This window comes from Schistocerca piceifrons, chromosome 6 (genome assembly GCF_021461385.2).
Source record: "Schistocerca piceifrons isolate TAMUIC-IGC-003096 chromosome 6, iqSchPice1.1, whole genome shotgun sequence".
NCBI classification, from domain to species: Eukaryota; Metazoa; Arthropoda; class Insecta; order Orthoptera; family Acrididae; genus Schistocerca; species Schistocerca piceifrons.
Window position 1 is genome coordinate 114153263 of NC_060143.1, and position 20090 is coordinate 114173352.

The following is a 20090-nucleotide window of genomic DNA, read 5'->3' on the forward strand; positions in this document are numbered from 1 at the left end:
TGGTTTTGACCTTCTCAGGATATTACTAGACGATAAACGACAGCATCATCTGCAAACAAACGAAGGGAACAGCTCAAACTGTCTCGTAAGTCGTTTATATAGATTAAGAAGAGCAGAGAGCCTATAACACTTCCTTCGGGGACATCAGATATTACTTCTGTTTTACTTGGTGGCTTTCTGTCATTTACTGTGGAATGTGACCTCTCTGATAGGAAATCACGAATACAGTCGCACAACTAAGACCATGCTCCATAGGCACGCAGTTTGATTAGAAACCTCTTGCGAGAAATGGTGTCAAAAGCTTCCTCAAAATCTAGAAATAAGGAGTCACTTGGAAATCATTAAATACAGAAACTGCTATAGGTGATTTTATAAATAAATAAAATTAATAGTTAAAGGGGACGATTACTTTCTTGAAAGATTTTATATGATTGTGAACCTCAAACAATAACAGTCTACTTTAATAAGTTTGTTACTCGGCTAGGGAAGTTATAAATGACGTAGTAGAAATCATGGAATGGAAATCTGCACTTGGATTCTTTTTCAGTCTTTGGCTGGATCTTGGAAGGGCTTGTCCATAGGAGCCAGTTGTACCGAGATGTGAACTGGTTGACGCCGAGCTGGGAGAGATGGGTGGGGTTTCTGGAGGGAAGGTGGTGTCCTCAGTGTCCTGTAGGTTGACAGGAAGAAGGGTTGAGTTATATCAGCAGTGTAGAAGATACACTACAATGTAGTGGAATATATGGATTTGGTCCTTTTTTAAAGGTTATGTACAATGACAACTTGGATAGCCAGAATGCAATAATGTGGTTATCGTTTACTGAAGGGATATCGAAATGCCATATTTGAAAATTGGATTTTTCAAGATCGAGGGGTAGACAAATTGCGAATTTTTAGTTATTCAGTTGGTGGGATTGAAGATGTGCAAGGTAGAGATGTAGGGCGTTGAAAGAGTGTTTGGGATCAGAGCTAGGATATAGTCCTCAAAAGTAATTTAGTACAGTATATATGTAGATAATGGACAAGCATAATCTGAAATGTACCGTTGACTTTTACTAATGTTGCTGTTACATGGGCAGGTAGGAATTCCAGTACATGGAATATGTGTGAGCACCAACACAGCCGTCCTGTTTCAGAGGGTGCTACCGTTCTGGTCGGTGATAACTTCCTGTCCGTTCCTGGCGCTGGTGGCACTGCACTTTGGCAGTCTGGGAGGACTCTTCTTTCTGATGACTGAAGGCCCCAAGTACATGTCTGAGGCTCTCGGCTTCGACATCCAACAAGTAAGTATTCTTTCGATCTCGCTCTACGTATGAGATTATTGGAACTTGGTTTATTTCTGGCATCATCACATCTTGCCAGGCTAGAATTGTTTGTAAATTTAAATTCGACAACGTAGTCAAACGAATATTTATCATAATGTTTCCGTGCTCTGAGTTACATGAGGCCCGACAGGCGAAACATTTTCACGTCCCAGACAAACAAACCACTGTCGTGCAACTGCGCGATAGGCGATATCAGCGAGTAACCTCCAGGTGTAAAGTCATGTATCTAATTATATCTATCTCGACACAATGGGACGAGGTGAAAGGGATGTGTCTTAATTCCACCTATGTTAGCTCTATATTCCGTAATGCAAACCCAACGAAACGCGTTACGTAAAAGGGGGAAGGGGATGATCTTAATTTTGTCTTTATTTACTACTGATAATAAAGTGAGCCCAATTGTGCCATATGGAGTCTTAATTTTGTCCTTAGTCACCAATTATAATAAAGTGAGCCTAACTGTATCATTTGGCCATATTGGTTAATACTGAACGTTGTCGTCACGAAGAGCAAGAGGGCGTTCTATTTTAGTTAGCACACGGTACAAGGTTTCACTTGCTGTATCTCGCCTCGTGGGCGGGTAAATCGTTCACTCCACATGGAAGAGTCGCGCAGGACCTGAATTCATAGACTAAAACATTTAAGACCAACACCATCTAATCATCACATCAAGAAACATCACACAAATGCAAGGGATACGCTAAGATCTGGCAGGACCATCCAGTGGCGAAGCTACCAGATGAAGAAGTAAGAAATCGGAATTTGGTTGCAATAATTACACGTCTATTGTTTGAAACTGGTAATATATTTCTCCATTTCTATTTACACATTTCTCCCACCTCTCCGGCAGGCTATGAATTCCACGCCAAAGAAACAGTCAGCGAGCCATTTTCGTACATTTTCAAACGAATTAAAGTGTTGTTCAGCGAGAGCGTATCCCAGTGATGCAAACAGATGATAATCGGACGGAACCAAGTCTGGAGAATAAGCCGTATGCTCTAGTATTTCCCAACTGAACGCCTCGACCGCTTCCTTGACCTGTTTTGCTGTGTGTGATGGGGCGTTATCATGGGGCAATACGACTTTGTGTTGTCTTTTTCCAATTTCCGGTTGTTTTCCACGTAATGCTCGATTTAAATCGATCATTTGCTGTTGGTAGTGAACAGTGTTAACTGTTTCAGCAGGTTTTAGCAGCTCCTAATAGATGGCACCATTCTGAACACACCAAACACAGATCATTGTCTTCTTTAAAAAGAGACTTGGTCTTACAGTGGATGTTGATGGTTTGCCTGTATTCACCCATGATTTACGACGCTTAGGATTCTCAAAATATATCCATTTTTTATCACCTGTCACTATTCGATGGAGAGACGACTTTCTTTTGTATCTGACGAGCAACATATCAGAAGTGGTCTTTCGATTTGCTTGCTGTCTTTCATTCAGTTCATGCGGAACCCATTTTCCGACTTTCCGTACCTTTCCCATAGCTTTCAACCGAAGAGAAACGGCTTTCTGCGTCACATTCTACTGTTCCGTGAGTTCCTGTTGAGTTTGAGTATCATCATCATCCAATAAGGCCTGCAATTCGTTGTCTTCGAAGGTTTTCGGTGGTTTCCCGCGCTCGTCGTTTCTCACGTCAAAATCACCACTTTTGAATTTCTAGAACCACTCGAAACACTGTGTTTTCGTAAGAGATGTTGGCCGAAAGCTTCGAAAAGCAGTCGGTGCGATTCTGCAGCAGTTTTCTTCAAATGATAACAGAAAACCAATGCTGTCCGCAAATCGTAGTTCTTAGCCACAAAACTCGACATTTTTACTGATTTGAAACAGATACCGATACATGGAACTTGGGTTACTGTGTTTTGACATTTGTCGTCAGCCGTTACAGGAAGCAGATGGCGCTGCAGATGTGGTCTCACGGGCCCTACACTGACGGCTAGCACCATCTCTAGGGTAATTCCGGTTTCATACTTATACACCTGATACTTTTATTCAGCGTCCATTTTCTTTGAGAGATTCTGCAATCATTACCAAATGTCTCTGAAGGACAGGGAAGCGGAAGAATCTTGAATGACAATGGGTCTGCATTCAAAAATCTGGCCATTTATTACAAAGACTGATACCAGATTGGACATATAAAAAACACAGATAATCTTATACTACGTCAGATCTGTACTTTTACACAAAATATGGGTGGGTTACGTTAATATAGCATAGGAATCCAGCGCGGAAAACCTCTTTATACATGCAGGATAAGTATCTGCTTTATAACGGATCCACGGACTTGCAGTTATACGGGGAGATCCAGACAGACAAAAATTACCAGTATGCCAAGACCCTTCGTTCCAAACTACAATAAATTCAGGGATTATTAAAATTTACACGCAAAGGCAAAAACAAGTACAGGCCATTACGCCATACTCGAGATGGTGCTGATCCCGACAGGTTTGAACGCGACCTAGCATGCAAATCTCACCCCCACTCAATATCTAACTACACATTCCATAATAAGGTGTGTACACACTGGTTACTCCAGTCCGAGTGTGTGTCTAACTAAAATTCAGCAAGCTACCTAGACGCTGTGTCCAGAGTTATTCTTTTACGTAGGGGTGGCAACTGACCAATCCCCGGCACCTGGTAAAAAGTGTGGGTCGCTAAGTCAACAAGATGGGTTGGGAAAGCACAGGAGGTCATTGTCCGTAGATTCTCTTTGACAGGAGGAAAGTTCCAGATACTTCTAGAAAGTTCTGCTACGGATTCTACAGGGGCAATCAAAGGACTCAAGTCTGAAAATGGCGGAAAAGTACGCTCCTGTTGTTGAGACTAGCTCCTGCCAGGCATGCATAAAGAAATGCCGAATGGACCACTCAGGATTGGCAACACGTTCTCTTCACCGACGAGTGTCGCATATGCCTACAACCAGACAATCGTCGGAGACGTGCTTGAAGCAACCCTGTCAGGCTGAACACCTTAGACACACTGTCCAGCGAGTGGAGCAAACTGGAGGTTGTCTGCTTTTTTGGGGTGCCATTATGTGGGGCCGATGTACGCCGCTGGTCGTCATGGAAGGCGCCGTAACGGCTGTACCATACGTGAATGCCATCCTCCGACCGATAGTGCAACCACATCTGCAGATATTGACGATGCATTCGTGGACGATAGTTCGCGTCCTCATCGTGCACATCTTGTGAATGACTTCCTTCAGGATAACAACATCGCTCGACTACAGTAGCCACCATGTTCTCCAGTCATGAACCCTATCGAACATGCCTGGGAGAGACTGAAAAGGGCTGTTTGTGGACGACGTTTATATTGATCTCTATTCCAATTTTCTGACCAAGTTCCGGAACTCTCGGAACTGAGGTGATGAAAAAATTTTTTGATGTGTGTAGAACATATTCTGAGTCAAACGTAATTCTGGGTATCGAACAGAACTGCTTCCTCCATTCCAACCATCCTGGATTCCGAAAATGTCCTTCGTAAGAAACATATTTGGCTTCCCTCGCAGGACATCCTGCAATCTATGGATCAAGCCTATCGGGCGAATACATATATTTCTTGAACTCCGAAATGCTTTTGACTTGGTACGACGCCCAGTTTTATTAAAAGACTACGATTATATGAGATATCCAGCAAAATCTGTGGATAGATTCAGGATTTATTAGCTGGGAGAACGCAGCATGTTATGTTTAATGGAGAGTCGCCGTCGAAAATGAAAGTATTTCAGGAGTGCCTCAACGAAGCCCGTTGTGACCCTTGTTTTTGTATATTAAGGGCCTGACAAACAAAATTACTAGCCCCCCGCCCCCTGGTTATTTGCAGATTATGCTCAAATGGAAATATCGTAGACCTTGTAGCTACAAATAAGATGGATCTTATCGACGTCATTATGGAAATAGAAATGCCGTGTGGCTAGGGCCTCCCGTCGGGTAGACTGTTCGCCTGATGCAAGTCTTTCGAGTTGACACCACTTCGGTGACTTGCGTGTCGATGGGGATGAAATGATAAGGACAACACAACAACCAGTCCCTGAGCGGAGAAAATCTCCGACCCACCCGGATATCGAACCCGGGCCGTTAGGTATGACATTCCGTCGAGCTGACCACTCAGCTACCAGGGGCGGACATAGAAATGGGGATTAGCGATTGTGACGTCGTTATAGCAATTATGGTTACGAAAGTTAATAAATCAGTCAAGAAGGCTAGGAGAGTGTTTCTGCTAGAAAGAGCAAATACGTAGTTGTTAACTTCTCACTCAGACAGTACACTGACATCACTTAATTCCAGTAAGAAGGATATGGAGGAATTGTGGGCGAAGTTTAAGCAGATTGTAAATCGTGGTCTGGAGAGTTACGTGCCTAGCAAGTGGATAAAGGATGGAAAAGACCTACCATGGCTTAATAACGAAATGCCTAAAATACTGAGGAAGCAGAGGCTGTTGCAGACTAGGTTCAAAAGAGAAAACGTAAATGACGACGAGAAAAGATTGGTAGAGATTCATGTGTCTGTGACCAGATCTAGTGCAAAGCACACAAGAACTATCGCCGTCATACCTTAGCAAAAGATCTGACACAGAACCCGAGAAAATTATAGTCCTATCTAAAATCGCTAAACGTGTCTAAGGCTTCCACCCAGTCCCTTATTGACCAATCTGGTGTGGCAGTTGAAGACAGCACAACGAAATCCGAAGTTTTAAATTTCGCGTTCAAGAAGTCGTTCACGAAGGAGGATCGTACGAATGACCCATCATTTGACCATCGGACAGACCCCCGCTTGGACAGCATAGTAATTAGCATCCCTAGCGTAGACAAACAACTAAAAGATTTAAATACAAATAAGTGAACAGGTCCGGAAAGAATCGCAAATCGGTTTTCCAGAGTACTCTACGGCAGTGGCCCCTTATCTAGCTTGCATTTATCGCGAATCTCTCGCCCAATGCGAAGTCCCAAGCGCATGGAAAAAACGCAGGTGATTAATGCATATAAGAAGAGCAAAAGGACGAAGCCGCAAAATTACAGACCAATATCCCTCACATGGGTTTGCTGCAGAAACCTTGAACCATAATAAATTTTCTTGAGAACCCTATATCTACGGATCAGCATAGTTTTAGAAAGCATCGCTTGTGCGAAACACAGATTGCCCTGTTCTCACAAACACAGAGCACACGTTGGACACAACCACAGTCTTAGTTTTCTCAACAATCTGGTGGTGCTCCTGGTGTTTAGTCCTTGATGGTGATCTTCTCGGGGACCTACAGTGACTCAAAAATGTTTCAAGAATTATAAGTACTCCCTCTACGAGAAAGGTCCAGGACAGGTTTAAAAAAAATTGTTCTTACCGAGTAATGATCCTAGCTCCTATCGAAATAGTCCTATTAGCCATTTATACAGGTTTTCCAACGTTTCTGGAGGTCCTGGAAGCAATCAGAGAAATTTTCAACTGCTAAATCAGAGAAATTTTCAACTGCGATGATTGTAAGCTAATTTGTCACAGCAAGTTGGATGTCTGCGACATCTTAAGGTAGCTTTCACTCGCGGAAACAAGAAAAAATCGCAAGCCGAGAGGTCGGGTGAATGTGGCGGATGTGGGATGGCATTAACAGAATGTCTGGCCGGATACTCGGTAACAGATGAAGCAGTAGGGGGTGTTGCATTGTCATGCAGCAAGAACCAGTACTGAGAATGCCATAGATATGGACGGCGACGTTGAACTGCTTGTCTCAAGCGTATCAAGACTTCGATGTAAAGACTTTGGTTCACTGTTTGATCTAGAGAAACACTCATGGTAAACTGTTTGCTCCCGAAGGTTGTCGTTTGACTTTTTGAGGCTGCTGATGTAGGAGTCCACCATTCAGCACTTTGTTGCTTCGTGTGAGGACCATACTGCTAGTGCCAATTTTCACCTTAGCAATAATCTTTGACAGAAATGTGGGATCACGTCTGGCTCTATCCAGTAGTTCAGTAAAAAATTCTTCACCTTTCCTCTTCCTATTCGTCTGTTACTGTTTGAGTGGCGAGTTTTGCATTAAATTTCCGTTTCCCTAAATCTTTACGTAAAATCTTGCGCCACATATCACAATTCAAATTAAGTTATATTGATATCACGCACACAGTTACGTGACAGTCTGCTTGCAATAACTGCCTTACACACACCACCGCTCCACGTTTTCATCGTTATGTGCTTTAGACGCGCGACCAGCTCTGGAATTCTCTTGCACTGAAAATTTGGCTTCACGAAACCTTTTTTACCACTCGAAAATACATCTTGAAAGTGCCACTCCTGCATAAGCCTGCTTAATCATTGTCCACGTTTCACTAAGGGTTTTCCCGAGCTTAACACAGAACTTAACGTTCACTCTTTACTCACAATCAGCTCCATTGTCTCACCGTGACTAATGCGCCAAGAACCCAAACTGTGTGTTGCTGAGAACAGCACTGTCACCTAATGAGTTTGTGAGGAAACATGACCAACGTCATTTCAAGGATGCACACATACCAGGTAACATAAAAACAACATTTGTTCCTTTTTATTATTTCAAACTCAGAAATAAAAAAACCTGTTCTCGAACTTTTAGGCAAACGTAGTAGATATAGATCTGCACTAACAATAAATCTTTAAAACTGTCATGTCACCCTGCTTTGAACACGCCATCTCCAAAACTACAGGAAGAATTTTCATGGATTTTCCCAGGTAAGTTGAGCATAGTTTCCGCATCGCAAGGCCTTTAGCTGATCAAAATCGGATCACTTAAGAAAAATATATCGTGATTTAAAGTTTTACTAAAACTTTGTCTGTCTGAACAAGTTAATCTCCAAGCCTACTTGACCGATTTTTAGGGGGTTTTTAATTGGTAACTTCAGAACCGTTAGGGGCATTGTATAGGCAATATTTCATCAAAACTGCATCACGAAAAAAAGAACTCCATATATACCTACTAGACATTAAAATTGCTACACCACGAAGGTGACGTGCTACAGACGCGAAATTTAACCGACAGGAAGAAGATGCTTTGATATGCAAATGATTAGCTTTTCAGAGCATTCACACAAGGTTGGCGCCGGTGGCGACACCTACAACGTGCTGACATGAGGAAAGTTTCCAACCGATTTCTCATACACAAACAGCACTTGACCGGCGTTGCCTGGTGAAACGTTGTTGTGATGCCTCGTGTAAGGAGGAGAAATGCGTACCATCACGTTTCCGACTTTGATAAAGGTCGGATTGGAGCCTATCGCGATTGCCGTTTATCGTATCGCGACACTGCTGCTCGCGTTGGTCGAGACCCAATGACTGTTAGCAGAATATGGAATCGCTGGGTTCAGGAGAGTAATACGGAACGCCGTGCTGGATCGCGACGGCCTCGTATCACTGGCAGTCAAGATGACAGGCATCTTATCCGCATGGCTGTAACGGATCGTGCAGCCACGTCTCGATCCCTGAGTCAACAGATGGGGACGTTTGCAAGACAACAACCATCTGCACGAACAGTTCGACGACGTATGCAGCAGCATGGACTATCAGTTCGGAGACCTTGGCTGCGGTTACCCTTGAAGCTGCATAACAGACAGGAGCGCCTGCGATGGTGTACTCAACGACGAACCTGGGTGGACGAATGGCAAAACGCAATTATTTCTGATGAATCCAGGTTCTATTTACAGCATCATGATGGTTGCATCCGTTTTTGGCGACATCGCGGTGAACCCACATGGGATGCGTATATTCGTCATCGCCATACTGGCGTATTATCCGGCATGATGGTATGGGGTGCCATTGGTTACACGAATCTGTCACCTCTTGTTCACATTGATGGCACTTTGAACAGTGGACGTTACATTTCAGATGTGTTACGACCCGTGGCTCTATCCTTCATTCGATCCCTGCGAAACCCTACATTTCAGCAGGATAATGCACGACCGCATGTTGCAGGTCCTGTATGGACCTTTCTGGATACAGAAAAGCCTACTGCTGCCCTGGTCAGCGCATTCTCCAGATCTCTCACCAATTGAAAACGTCTGGTCAATGGTGGCCGAGCAACTGGCTCGTCACAATACGCCAGTCACTACTCTTGATGAACTGTGGTATCGTGTTGAAGCTGCATGGGCAATTGTTCCTGTACACGCCATCCAGGCTCTGTTTGACTCAATGCCCGGGCGTATCAAGGCCGTTATTAAGGCCAGAGGTGGTTGTTCTGGTTACTGTTTTCTCAGGATCTATGCACTCAAATTGCCAGAAAATGTAATCACATATCAGTTCTAGTATAATATATTTTTCCAATGAATACCCGTTTATCATCTGCATTTCTTCTTGGTGTAGCAATTTCAATGGCCACTAGTGTGTTATCTAAATGTAGCCACTGAACTGATTTTACTGAAACTTGGCACATATATCACTTACTGTCTGAAAAGAATCGCTGTAAGGGAGTAAGTACCTCGTCCCTATCAAAGGGGTAAGAATGGGAGCGAAAAAGAAGCATAACCCAAGACGCACGATTACCCCAGTTTTATTCATCCGGTGTTTGAGAAAGAGAGCATTTAGTGACTTGCAACGAACTTCACACATAATAACTTTATGAAACTTTTTCCGCTGCGTCCTCACATAATAATAGAAGAAAAAAATTTCATCCCTTACAACATTTATGCTGTTCATTTTCGCATCAGGCATGACATTTTAATTTCTTACTTCTTTACTACTTACTGTATTTGCGACACAATTTGCAGACAGTGTTCACATATACCACTGAATGTACTTGCAAAATTATATCATTGTACGATACATAGTTCAGCATGTGTGAAGTCATAAACAGTGGGATGCGTGAAAACTGCCGCACTATGCTTGACGTTTAATTTCTTACAACCCGCTTTTGATGAAATTTAGTAGAGATAGCCTGAACCCATACGAAGTAGACAGGCTGCTTAGGAATTGTACAGTACAAGATGCTTATTGATTTGAAGAATAGTACGTGATTTTGATAAAAATATTTGCTGTTTGAAAAGCTGTTTACTCTCTGACTTTTGTACTTTATGATAATTGGGAAAATGCTTTGCTTGGTTGATATGTGCTACACGATACGATTCGAACTAATGAATACAATGCTTACACACACAATATAAACATAATTTCTGCCCTTTTTATTGCTCATGAAAACCACACATTGCATGTTTTACCACCATACAGCGAGACCTTTAGAGGTGGTGGTCCAGATTGCTGTACACAACGGTACCTCTAATACCCAGTAGCACGTCCTCTTGCATTGATGCATGCCTGTATTCGTCGTGGCATACTATCCACAAGTTCATCAAAGTACTGTTGATTCAGATCGTCCCACTCCTGAACGGCGATTCGGCGTAGATCCCTCAGAGTGGTTGGTGGGTCACGTCGTCCATAAACAGCCCTTTTCAATCTATCCCAGGCATTTTCGATAGGGTTCATGTCTGGAAAAGATGCTGGCCACTCTAGTCGAGCTATGTTGTTATCTGAAGCAAGTCATTCACAAGATGTGCACGATGAGGGCGCGAATTGTCGTCCATGAAGACGAATGCCTCGCCAATATGCTGCCGATATGATTACACTATCGGTCGGAGGATGGCATTTAGGTACCGTACAGCCGTTACGTTGCCTTCCATGAGCATCAGCAGCGTACGTCGGCCCCACATATTGCCACCCCCAAAACAGCAGGGTTCAAACGGTTCAAATGGCTCTGAGCACTTTGGGACTTAACATCTGAGGTCATCAGTCCCCTAGAACTTAGAACTACTTAAACCTAACTAACTTAAGGACATCACACACATCCACGCCCGAGGTAGGATTCGAACCTGCGACCGTAGCGGTCTCGCGGTTCCAAACTGAAGCGCCTAGAACCGCTCGACCACTCCGGCCGGCAAACAACAGGGAACCTCCACCTTGCTGCACTCTGTGGACAGTGTGTCTAAGGCGTTCAGCCTGACCGGGTTGCCTCCAAACATGTCTCCGACGATTGTCTGGTTGAAGGCATATGCGACACTCATCGGTGAAGAGAACGTGGTGCCAATCCTGAACGGTCCATCGGCATATTGTTGGGGCTATTTGTACCGCGCTGTATGGTGTCGTGGTTGCAAAGATGAACTTCGCCATGGAGTCGGGGGTGAAGTTGCGCATCATGCAGCCTATTGCGCACAGTTTGAGTCGTAACACTACGTCCTGTGGCTGCACGAAAAGCATTATTCAACATGCTGGCGTTGCTGTCAGGGTTCCTCGGAGCAATAATCCGTAGGTAGTGGTCATCCACTGCAGTAATAGCCCTTGGCCGGCCTGAGCGAGGCATGTCATCGACAGTTCCTGTCTCTCTGTATCTCCTCCATGTCTGAACAACAACGCTTTGGTTCACTCCTAGACGCCTGGACACTTCCTTGTTGAGAGTCCTTCCTGGCACAAAGTAACAATACGGACGGCATAGTTGAACTACAGACAACACGAGCTGTGTACCTCCTTCCTGGTGGAATGACTGGAACTGATTGGCTGTCGGACCCCCTCCGTCTAATAGGCGCTGCTCATGCATGGTTGTTTACATCTTTGGGCGGGTTTAGTGACATCTCTGAACAGTCAAAGGGACTGTATCTGTGATACAATATCCACAGTCAACGTCTACCTTTGGTCGTTCTGGGAACCGGACTGATGCAAAACTTTTTTTGATGTGTGTACGATCTTGGATGTGTTGAATCCACATTTCCTCATTATTCGTTGCATAATGTATGCAGCGCATAATGCTACGATCCGTGCTATCCAGTATTTGAGAATCAGAGCGCTTAGTGCCTTGCGACAGTCTTTACATACAATTTCAAAACTTTACAAAACTTTTCCTCGCTGACAATTCCTCAAACTATGAAAGGAAAAAAGTTTATCGCTTACTACATTTTCGCTGTTTGTGCATTAAAACTGTCGCAGTAAGCATGTAATCATGACATTTAAATTTATTATTTCTTTGCTACTAACTCTATCTGCAACACATTTAGCAATATCCTCATATGCCGCTGAATGTGCCTACAAAATTATATCATTGTACAGCACATAGTTCAGGAGATGTGAGAGAAGTAGGATATGTACAGATAGACGGCAGAGAAATGGAAGGAAAGGTGATGGACATAGGAAGGAAATAGGATGCGATGGGCAGAGAGGGGGGGAGTAGCAGACGGACAGAGAGAGGGGAAGGAGGGACGGACAGAGAATGGTGGATGGAGGAGGTGGACATAGAGCAGTGGGCGGAGGAGAGGGACACAGAAGGGAGATGAACAGAGAGAGGGGAAAGAAGCTGATGGACTAACGGAATTGAAATAAATACATACCAGGGCAATGCCGAGTAGTCAGCTACACTGCAAAAAACTACAATCTGAAATATCCTGTCAGATTTCAAGTGATGTAAACATTGGCAATATGTTTTAAATGCTCATACACATAAAACAGCGCACTTCACAAAACGGGAAAAATGTAGTATTCTATGACTACAACACCAATAAGTCACATCTGGAATCATTCAATTCATAAAAATACTCCAGTGTAACAATTTATATGGATATGAAATACGACGATGACGTAAACTCAGTCATAAGATATGGTAGTTGACAGACTCCAGTTCATTGGGGGATTCCGGGAAAATCAGTCTGTCCAAAAAAGAGCCCGATTACAAATTTCGTGTGGATCCGTTGTCAGAATATTGATTAAGTGTGTGGGACACGTGCATAATAGGACTAACACGGGATACTGAACGAACACAAAGAATGCCGACACGAAAGGTCACAGATTTGTTTGATTTACAGATCGTCACGTAAATCTTGAAAAACCTGAGTTGGCAGACCGCTGAAGACAGGTACGAGTTATCGCCCGAAAGTCTAGTTGTAAAGCTGCAAAAACCAGTCTCAAGTGAACAATCTAGAAATGTTCTTCACCCACTTACGTATCACTTCCGTAGTGATTGTGAAGACAAGACTGTAGCAATTACAGCGTGTACAGAGGCGCTTAAACAGTCACTGTTCCAGCACCCCATACACGACTGGAACAGGAAGAAACCCTAACATGAGGTACCTTGCTAATTACCCTCCGTCATGCACTTACGGTGTTTTTCAGGGTATATATATGTCTATATATCTCCTAATGATCACAAGAAATAAATAGGGAAATTAGGTCGCATACAGACGGATACCAAAAGTCTTCCTCCACGCAATCCATTATCAGATGGGGCAGGAAGGTAGAGATGATTCCGATCCACTGCATGCCCTCCGCTGATCAGTTAGATGTCTTGAGGAATAAATATGTAAGAGCTTAAATAGCCCTCCAATACTACGGTACAATGACGCCTTAGACAGACACTGCAGCAACGAATGGTTGGCGGATAAACCTCCTACAAGGAATGTTGTACAAACAGAGGAGAATTGCTTGTAACACCGCCGTAACCCCCGTCCGCCCATATGTATTATTGGAATGGTGTAACTGTCTTTACACGATATGTGGACAATATTTCTCCCGCATATCTTTGGTGTTCATCTGTTTTAGCTCTCCACACCCAAACCTCGCTGAATTACAGTCATCTATTCATTCTGTCCATGTGATAGCGGTGACACGTCGAGTCCCGACCACATAATGCGAAGCTTCCTTCGATTACGCTGGATAAGTTTCGCTGGGAAGCCCGTGCACATCCAAAATACAGTCGCGAACTCTCCTTAAGCAGTTTCCGTATTTTTGGAGCCATGAAGAACGACTTTTGTGGCCGTCGATTTGCTTCGGAAAAAGAACTGCTGTGTGCAATCATGGTACCGTAGACAACAACGATTATTTTTTCATGAAAGCACTGACCGTCTTGTCTCACAGTGAGACAAATTTACTAATAGTTATGGCTATTACTTCTGAAATAATTACAGTTCATTTTCTTTTCTTCCTCTTGTCTCGTTTTCATTTGACTGCCCCTTATACAGGGTGAGTCACCTAACGTTACCGCTGGATATATTTCGTAAACCACATCAAATACTGACGAACCGATTCCACAGCCCGAACGTGAGGAGAGGGGCTAGTGTAATTGTTTAATACAAACCATACAAAAATGCACGGAAGAATGTTTTTTAACACAAACCTACGTTTTTTTAAATGGAACCACGTTAGTTTTGTTAGCACATCTGAACATATAAACAAATACGTAATCAGTGCCGTATGTTGCATTGTAAAATGTTAATTACATCCGGAGATATTGTAACCTCAAGTTGACGCTTAAGTACCACTCCTCCGCTGTTCGATTGTGTGTATCGGAGAGGAGCACTGCAACATACATCGCGTTTCTACTGAATGATCTGCCAACGTTGCTCGAAAATGTCCCACTGGAAACTCGTCGACGCATGTGGTATCAGCATGATGGTGCACCTGCACATTCCGCAATTAACACTAGGCTGACCCTTGACAGGATGTTCGACGGGCGTTTCATAGGACGTGGAGGACGCATAAATTGGCCAGTCCGTTCTCTTGATCTTACACCTCTGGACTTCTGTCTGTGGAGTACGTTGAAGGAGATTGTGTACCGTGATGTGCCTACAACCCCAGAGGATATGAAACAACGTATTGTGGCAGCTTGCGGCGATATTACACCAGATGTACTGCGGCGTGTACGACATTCATTACGCCAGAGATTGCAATTGTGTGCAGCAAATGATGGCCACCACATTGAACATCTATTGGCCTGACATGTCGGGACACACTCTATTCCACTCCGTAATTGAAAACGGAAACCACGTGTGTACGTGTACCTCACCCCTCATGGTAATGTACATGTGCGTCAGTGAAAAATACCAATAAAAAGGTGTTAGCATGTGGACGTAATGTGCTGTTCCAGTCTCTTCTGTACCTAAGGTCCATCACCGTTCTCTTTGGATCCCTACGTAATTCGGTGCTCTCCGATACACACGATCGATCAGCGGAGGAGTGGTACTCAAGCGTCAACTTTAGGTTACAATATCTCCGGCTGTAATTAACATTTTACAATGCAACAAACGGCACTGATTACGTATTTGTTTATATGTTCAGATGTGCTAGCAAAACTAACGTGGTTCCATTTAAAAAAACGTAGGTTTGTGTTAAAAAACATACTTGCGTGCATTTTTTTATGGTTTGTATTAACCAATTACACTAGCCCCTCTCCTCACGTTCGGTCTGTGGAATCGGTTCAGCAGTATTTGATGTGGTTTACGAAATATATCCAGCGGTAACGTTAGGTGACTCACCCTGTATAATTCTAAAACTGACTTGTCCCATATCACAAAAAGTGGTCGAAAATCTTATCCACGGAGCACGAAAATAAAGAAACTAAATAACATGTACCGAAGAGAGAGGCCTTGCGTCGTCTACGAGTACAACATCTAGGGAACGAGACGATATTCTGCTTGGTACCAGGATATGTGAGAATTTGAGGTAACGAACTGGTGACTGCAGCAGCCAAGGACGCCTGCATAACGCCTATAGTGGCTCGCTTTCAAGTCCCTCTGCGTACAGCGATCTCGCTGTTGACGAAAAGTCTTCTGAGTTGTTGAGAGGAAGAGTGGCTAGAAGAGACAGATAACAAGTTGCGGGTGGTGACGTCACGCACACGACCGGGGCGCAGGTGCTTCCAATCACAGAAGCGGAATAGAGTGCTATTAACACGCCTCTGCATAGGAGAACACTCTCCTGACATACGCTGTCTTCTCCAGTGAGAAGACCCCCCTCTGTGTAGTGCTTATGATGGACTACTGGCAGAATGCCACATTTTAGTTGACTTGCTTTATTTTTTTACAAGTGGGCAGCCCTACAATTGCATATGGACTTGCTTTGACTACACTTCGTCGAGTTTAGAATGCATTTAAACAGTTTTTTAGGTGGAAGTGCCACTTCCTAAAATAGTGGGTCATACACTGAAGCGCCAACGAAACTGGTATAGGCATGCCTAATCAAATACCAAGATACGTAAACAGGCAGAATTCAGCGCTGCGGTCGGCAACGCCTATATAAGACGACAAGTGTCTGGCGCACTTGTTAGATCAATTACTGCTCCTACAATGGGATGTTATCAATATTTAAGTGAATTTTAAGTCGGCGCACGAGCTATGGGACACAACATCTGAGGTAGCGATGAAGTGGGCATATTCCCGTACGACCGTTTCACGAGTGTTCTGTGAATATCAGAAACCCAGTAAAACATCAAATCCCCGACATCGCTGCAGCCGGAAAAAGATGTTCCAAGAACGGGACCAATGAATAGAATCGTTCAGTGTGACAGAAGTCCAACCCTTTTTGCAAATTGCTGCTGATTTCTATGCTGGGCCATCAACAATTGTCTGCTTGCGGAACATTCAACGAAACGTCATCGGTATGGGCTTTTGGAGCCGAAAGCCAACTCGTGTACCCTTGATGACTGTACGACACAAAGCTTTACGCTTCGCCTGGATCCGTCAACACCGACATTGGACTGTTGATGACTGGAAACATGTTGCCTGGTCGAACGAGTCTCGTTTCAAATTGTATCGAGCGGATGGACATTTACGGGTATGGAGACAACTTCTTGAATCCGTGGACCCTGCATGCCAGCAGGGGACTATTCATGCCGGTGGAGACTCTGTAATGGTGTGGGGCGTGTGCAGTTGGAGTAATATGGGACTCCTGATACGTCTAGATACGACTCTGACAGGCGACACGTACGTAAGCATCCTTTCTGATTACCTGTATCCGCTCATGTCCATTGTGCATTCCGACGGACTTTGGCAGATCCAGCAGGACAATGCGACACCCCACACAACCACAATTGCTACAGAGTGGCTCCAGGAACACTCTCCACCCTCTCCTACTCTTACGGATTTACGGACAGCTGTGCAGGATTCATGGCGTCAGTTCTCTCCAGCACTACTTCAGACACTGGTAGAGCCCATGCCACGTCGTGTTACGTCACTTCTGCGTGCTCTACACGATATTAGGTAGGTGTTCCAGTTTCTTTGTCTCTTCAGTGTAGATTTTAATTGCTATCGTAGTGACTGATTCTTTCCAACTTTTTATAGCAAAGGGCAACCAGCCATAAACATTTGTACAGTAATTTTAACTAAACTTATTCCACGACAGTATTTTTAACAGCTTATCTTTTGAGAAATCACATGCATCCGTATGTTTCAATATTTAGCGGAATAGCGGGTAACATTTATTGTCAACTAGAAACAACTTTAAGGTAATTTTTTGGAAATTATTTCATCGTATGTCTATTGGCGTTATTTCTGTTAACTGATAAGAAAGGTTTTATTAAATTTTAATCGCACCTGTTCAAGTACAATTACACTACTGGCCATTAAAATTGCTACACCACGAAGATGACGTGCTACAGACGCGAAATTTAACCGACAGGAAGAAGATGCTTTGATATGCAAATGATTAGCTTTTCAGAGCATTCACACAAGGTTGGCGCCGGTGGCAACACCTACAACGTGCTGACATGAGGAAAGTTTCCAACCGATTTCTCATACACAAACAGCACTTGACCGGCGTTACCTGGTGAAACGTTGTTGTGATGCCTCGTGTAAGGAGGAGAAATGCGTACCATCACGTTTCCGACTTTGATAAAGGTCGGATTGTAGCCTATCGCGATTGCCGTTTATCGTATCGCGGCATTGTTGCTCGCGTTGGTCGAGATCCAATGACTGTTAGCAGAATATGGAATCGCTGGGTTCAGGAGAGTAATACGGAACGCCGTGCTGGATCGCGACAGCCTCGTATCACTAGCAGTCGAGATGACAGGCATTATATCCGCATGGCTCTAACGGATCGTGCAGCCACGTCTCGATCCCTGAGTCAGCAGATGGGAACGTTTGCAAGACAACAACCATCTGCACGAACAGTTCGACGACGTTTTCAGCAGCATGGACTATCAGCTCGGAGACCATGGCTGCGGTTACCCCTGACGCTGCTTCACAGACAGGAGCGCCTGCGATGGTGTACTCAACGACGAACCTGGGTGCACGAATCGCAAAACGTCATTTTTTTCGGATGAATCTAGGTTCTGTTTAGAGCATCATGATGGTCGCATCCGTGTTTGGCGACATCGCGGTGAAAGCACTTTGGAAGCGTGTATTCGTCATCGCCATACTGGCGTATCACCCGGCGTGATGGTATGGGGTGTTATTGGTTACACGTCTCGGTCACCTCTTGTTCGCACTGACGGCACTTTGAACAGTGGACGTTACATTTCAGATGTGTTACGACCCGTGGCTCTACCCTCCATCCGATCCCTGCGAAACCCTACATTTCAGCAGGATAATGCACGACCGCATGTTGCAGGTCCTGTACGGGCCTTTCAGGATACAGAAAATGTTCGACTGCTGCCGTGGCGAGCACATTCTCCAGATCTCTCACCAACTGAAAACGTCTGGTCAATGGTGGCCGAGCAACTGGCTCGTCACAATACGCCAGTCACTACTCTTGATGAACTGTGGTATCGTGTTGAAGCTGCATGGGCAACTGTACCTGTACACGCCATCCAAGCTCTGTTTGACTCAATGCCTAGGCGTATCAAGGCCGTTATTACGGCTAAAGATGGATGTTCTGGGTACTGTTTTCTCAGGATCTATGCACCCAAATTGTGTGAAAATGTAATCACATGTCAGTTCTAGTATAATATGTTTGTCCAACGAATACCCGTTTATTATCTGCATTTCTTCTTGGTGTAGCAATTTCAATGGCCAGTAGTGTATTACGGTCGATAGTAACCTAGTTGTTGACTGACCCAAAACCAAACAATAAATACCCTATTTAAATTGCATATCTAGTATCTGTGTTGTTCGTCTGTAAAAATATCTTTCACAATGCATGAACATGTATAGAGGTATGATATATTTCGCGGATGAGATTCTGAGACTCACTTCTTCTGACGTAGAGCGATGCTCCTGGCAGCGTCCAGCCTCATACGGTAATGCATACTTACAGTTATTATCATTTTTTACTGCTTGCCTCCGTTTACATATAGCGTTTCAGGGGCAGAGCTATGGCACAAAAGCATGATAAGGGAGTGAGCTGTGGTCTAGCATATTAAACCTTCATGATTACACACTGAAGATATATGGGGAAATGGCGGACAGTCTAAACGAGGAAGAGCGAACAAGGATTTGAACCATGCCCCTCCAGACTGCGATTCTATTGTCATAACCAGTACGTCAGGTAGCTCTTTTTCATCTTGTTGCTCTCATTATTACATCGCAGTTGGGTCTTTCAGAAATGAACTTCCATTTCTCCTACCATGTTAACTCCTGTAACTGTTTGCGAGAAATCGAAGAGTGCGTCATCGATATCGTCCTACCTGTGGTAGAAGATTTGGGTCTCTAGCTGAAACGCTTGTACGGGCAACACGAATGATGACTGCACTTGTTGGTTTCCAGCGACAAACATGTTATTGGTCCAGCACATAGGTGTATATTGGATATGCAACGTTATGTCATTATTATCTGTCAATTCCACATAAACGTTAGTGTAGCTCAGCGACTTAGCTTAATTACTGAGTAATGATGGAGAAAACGTTTCTGTCTGTATTGCGAAACCTTCCCATTGTTTAAGCGAAAGGTGTTGGCTACTAGAATCAGTTTTAAAAAGTTAGTTGAATCAATGATTTGGAGAAGGTGTCATGTCTGCTTTCCTTTCAAATTACGTTTACCGGAGATAACTGATCTTTATATCCGTCCCCATAGTTTGGTGTAACGTGGGTCACACCTCAACAACAGAAGTGATCGTTAGAAGGGTATTGAGGTAG

At 44.0% G+C, this 20090-nt stretch overlaps 1 protein-coding gene across 1 annotated transcript in view; it reads left to right on the top strand.

Annotated features, from left to right (window-relative positions):
• LOC124803171 (putative inorganic phosphate cotransporter) overlaps positions 1–20090 on the top strand; it is a 127277-nt gene that overhangs the window by 32480 nt on the left and 74707 nt on the right. The window contains exon 6 of the mRNA XM_047264354.1: positions 1137–1283. Within this exon, the coding sequence (XP_047120310.1) occupies positions 1137–1283 (147 nt within the window). The remainder of the gene's footprint in view (positions 1–1136; positions 1284–20090) is intronic.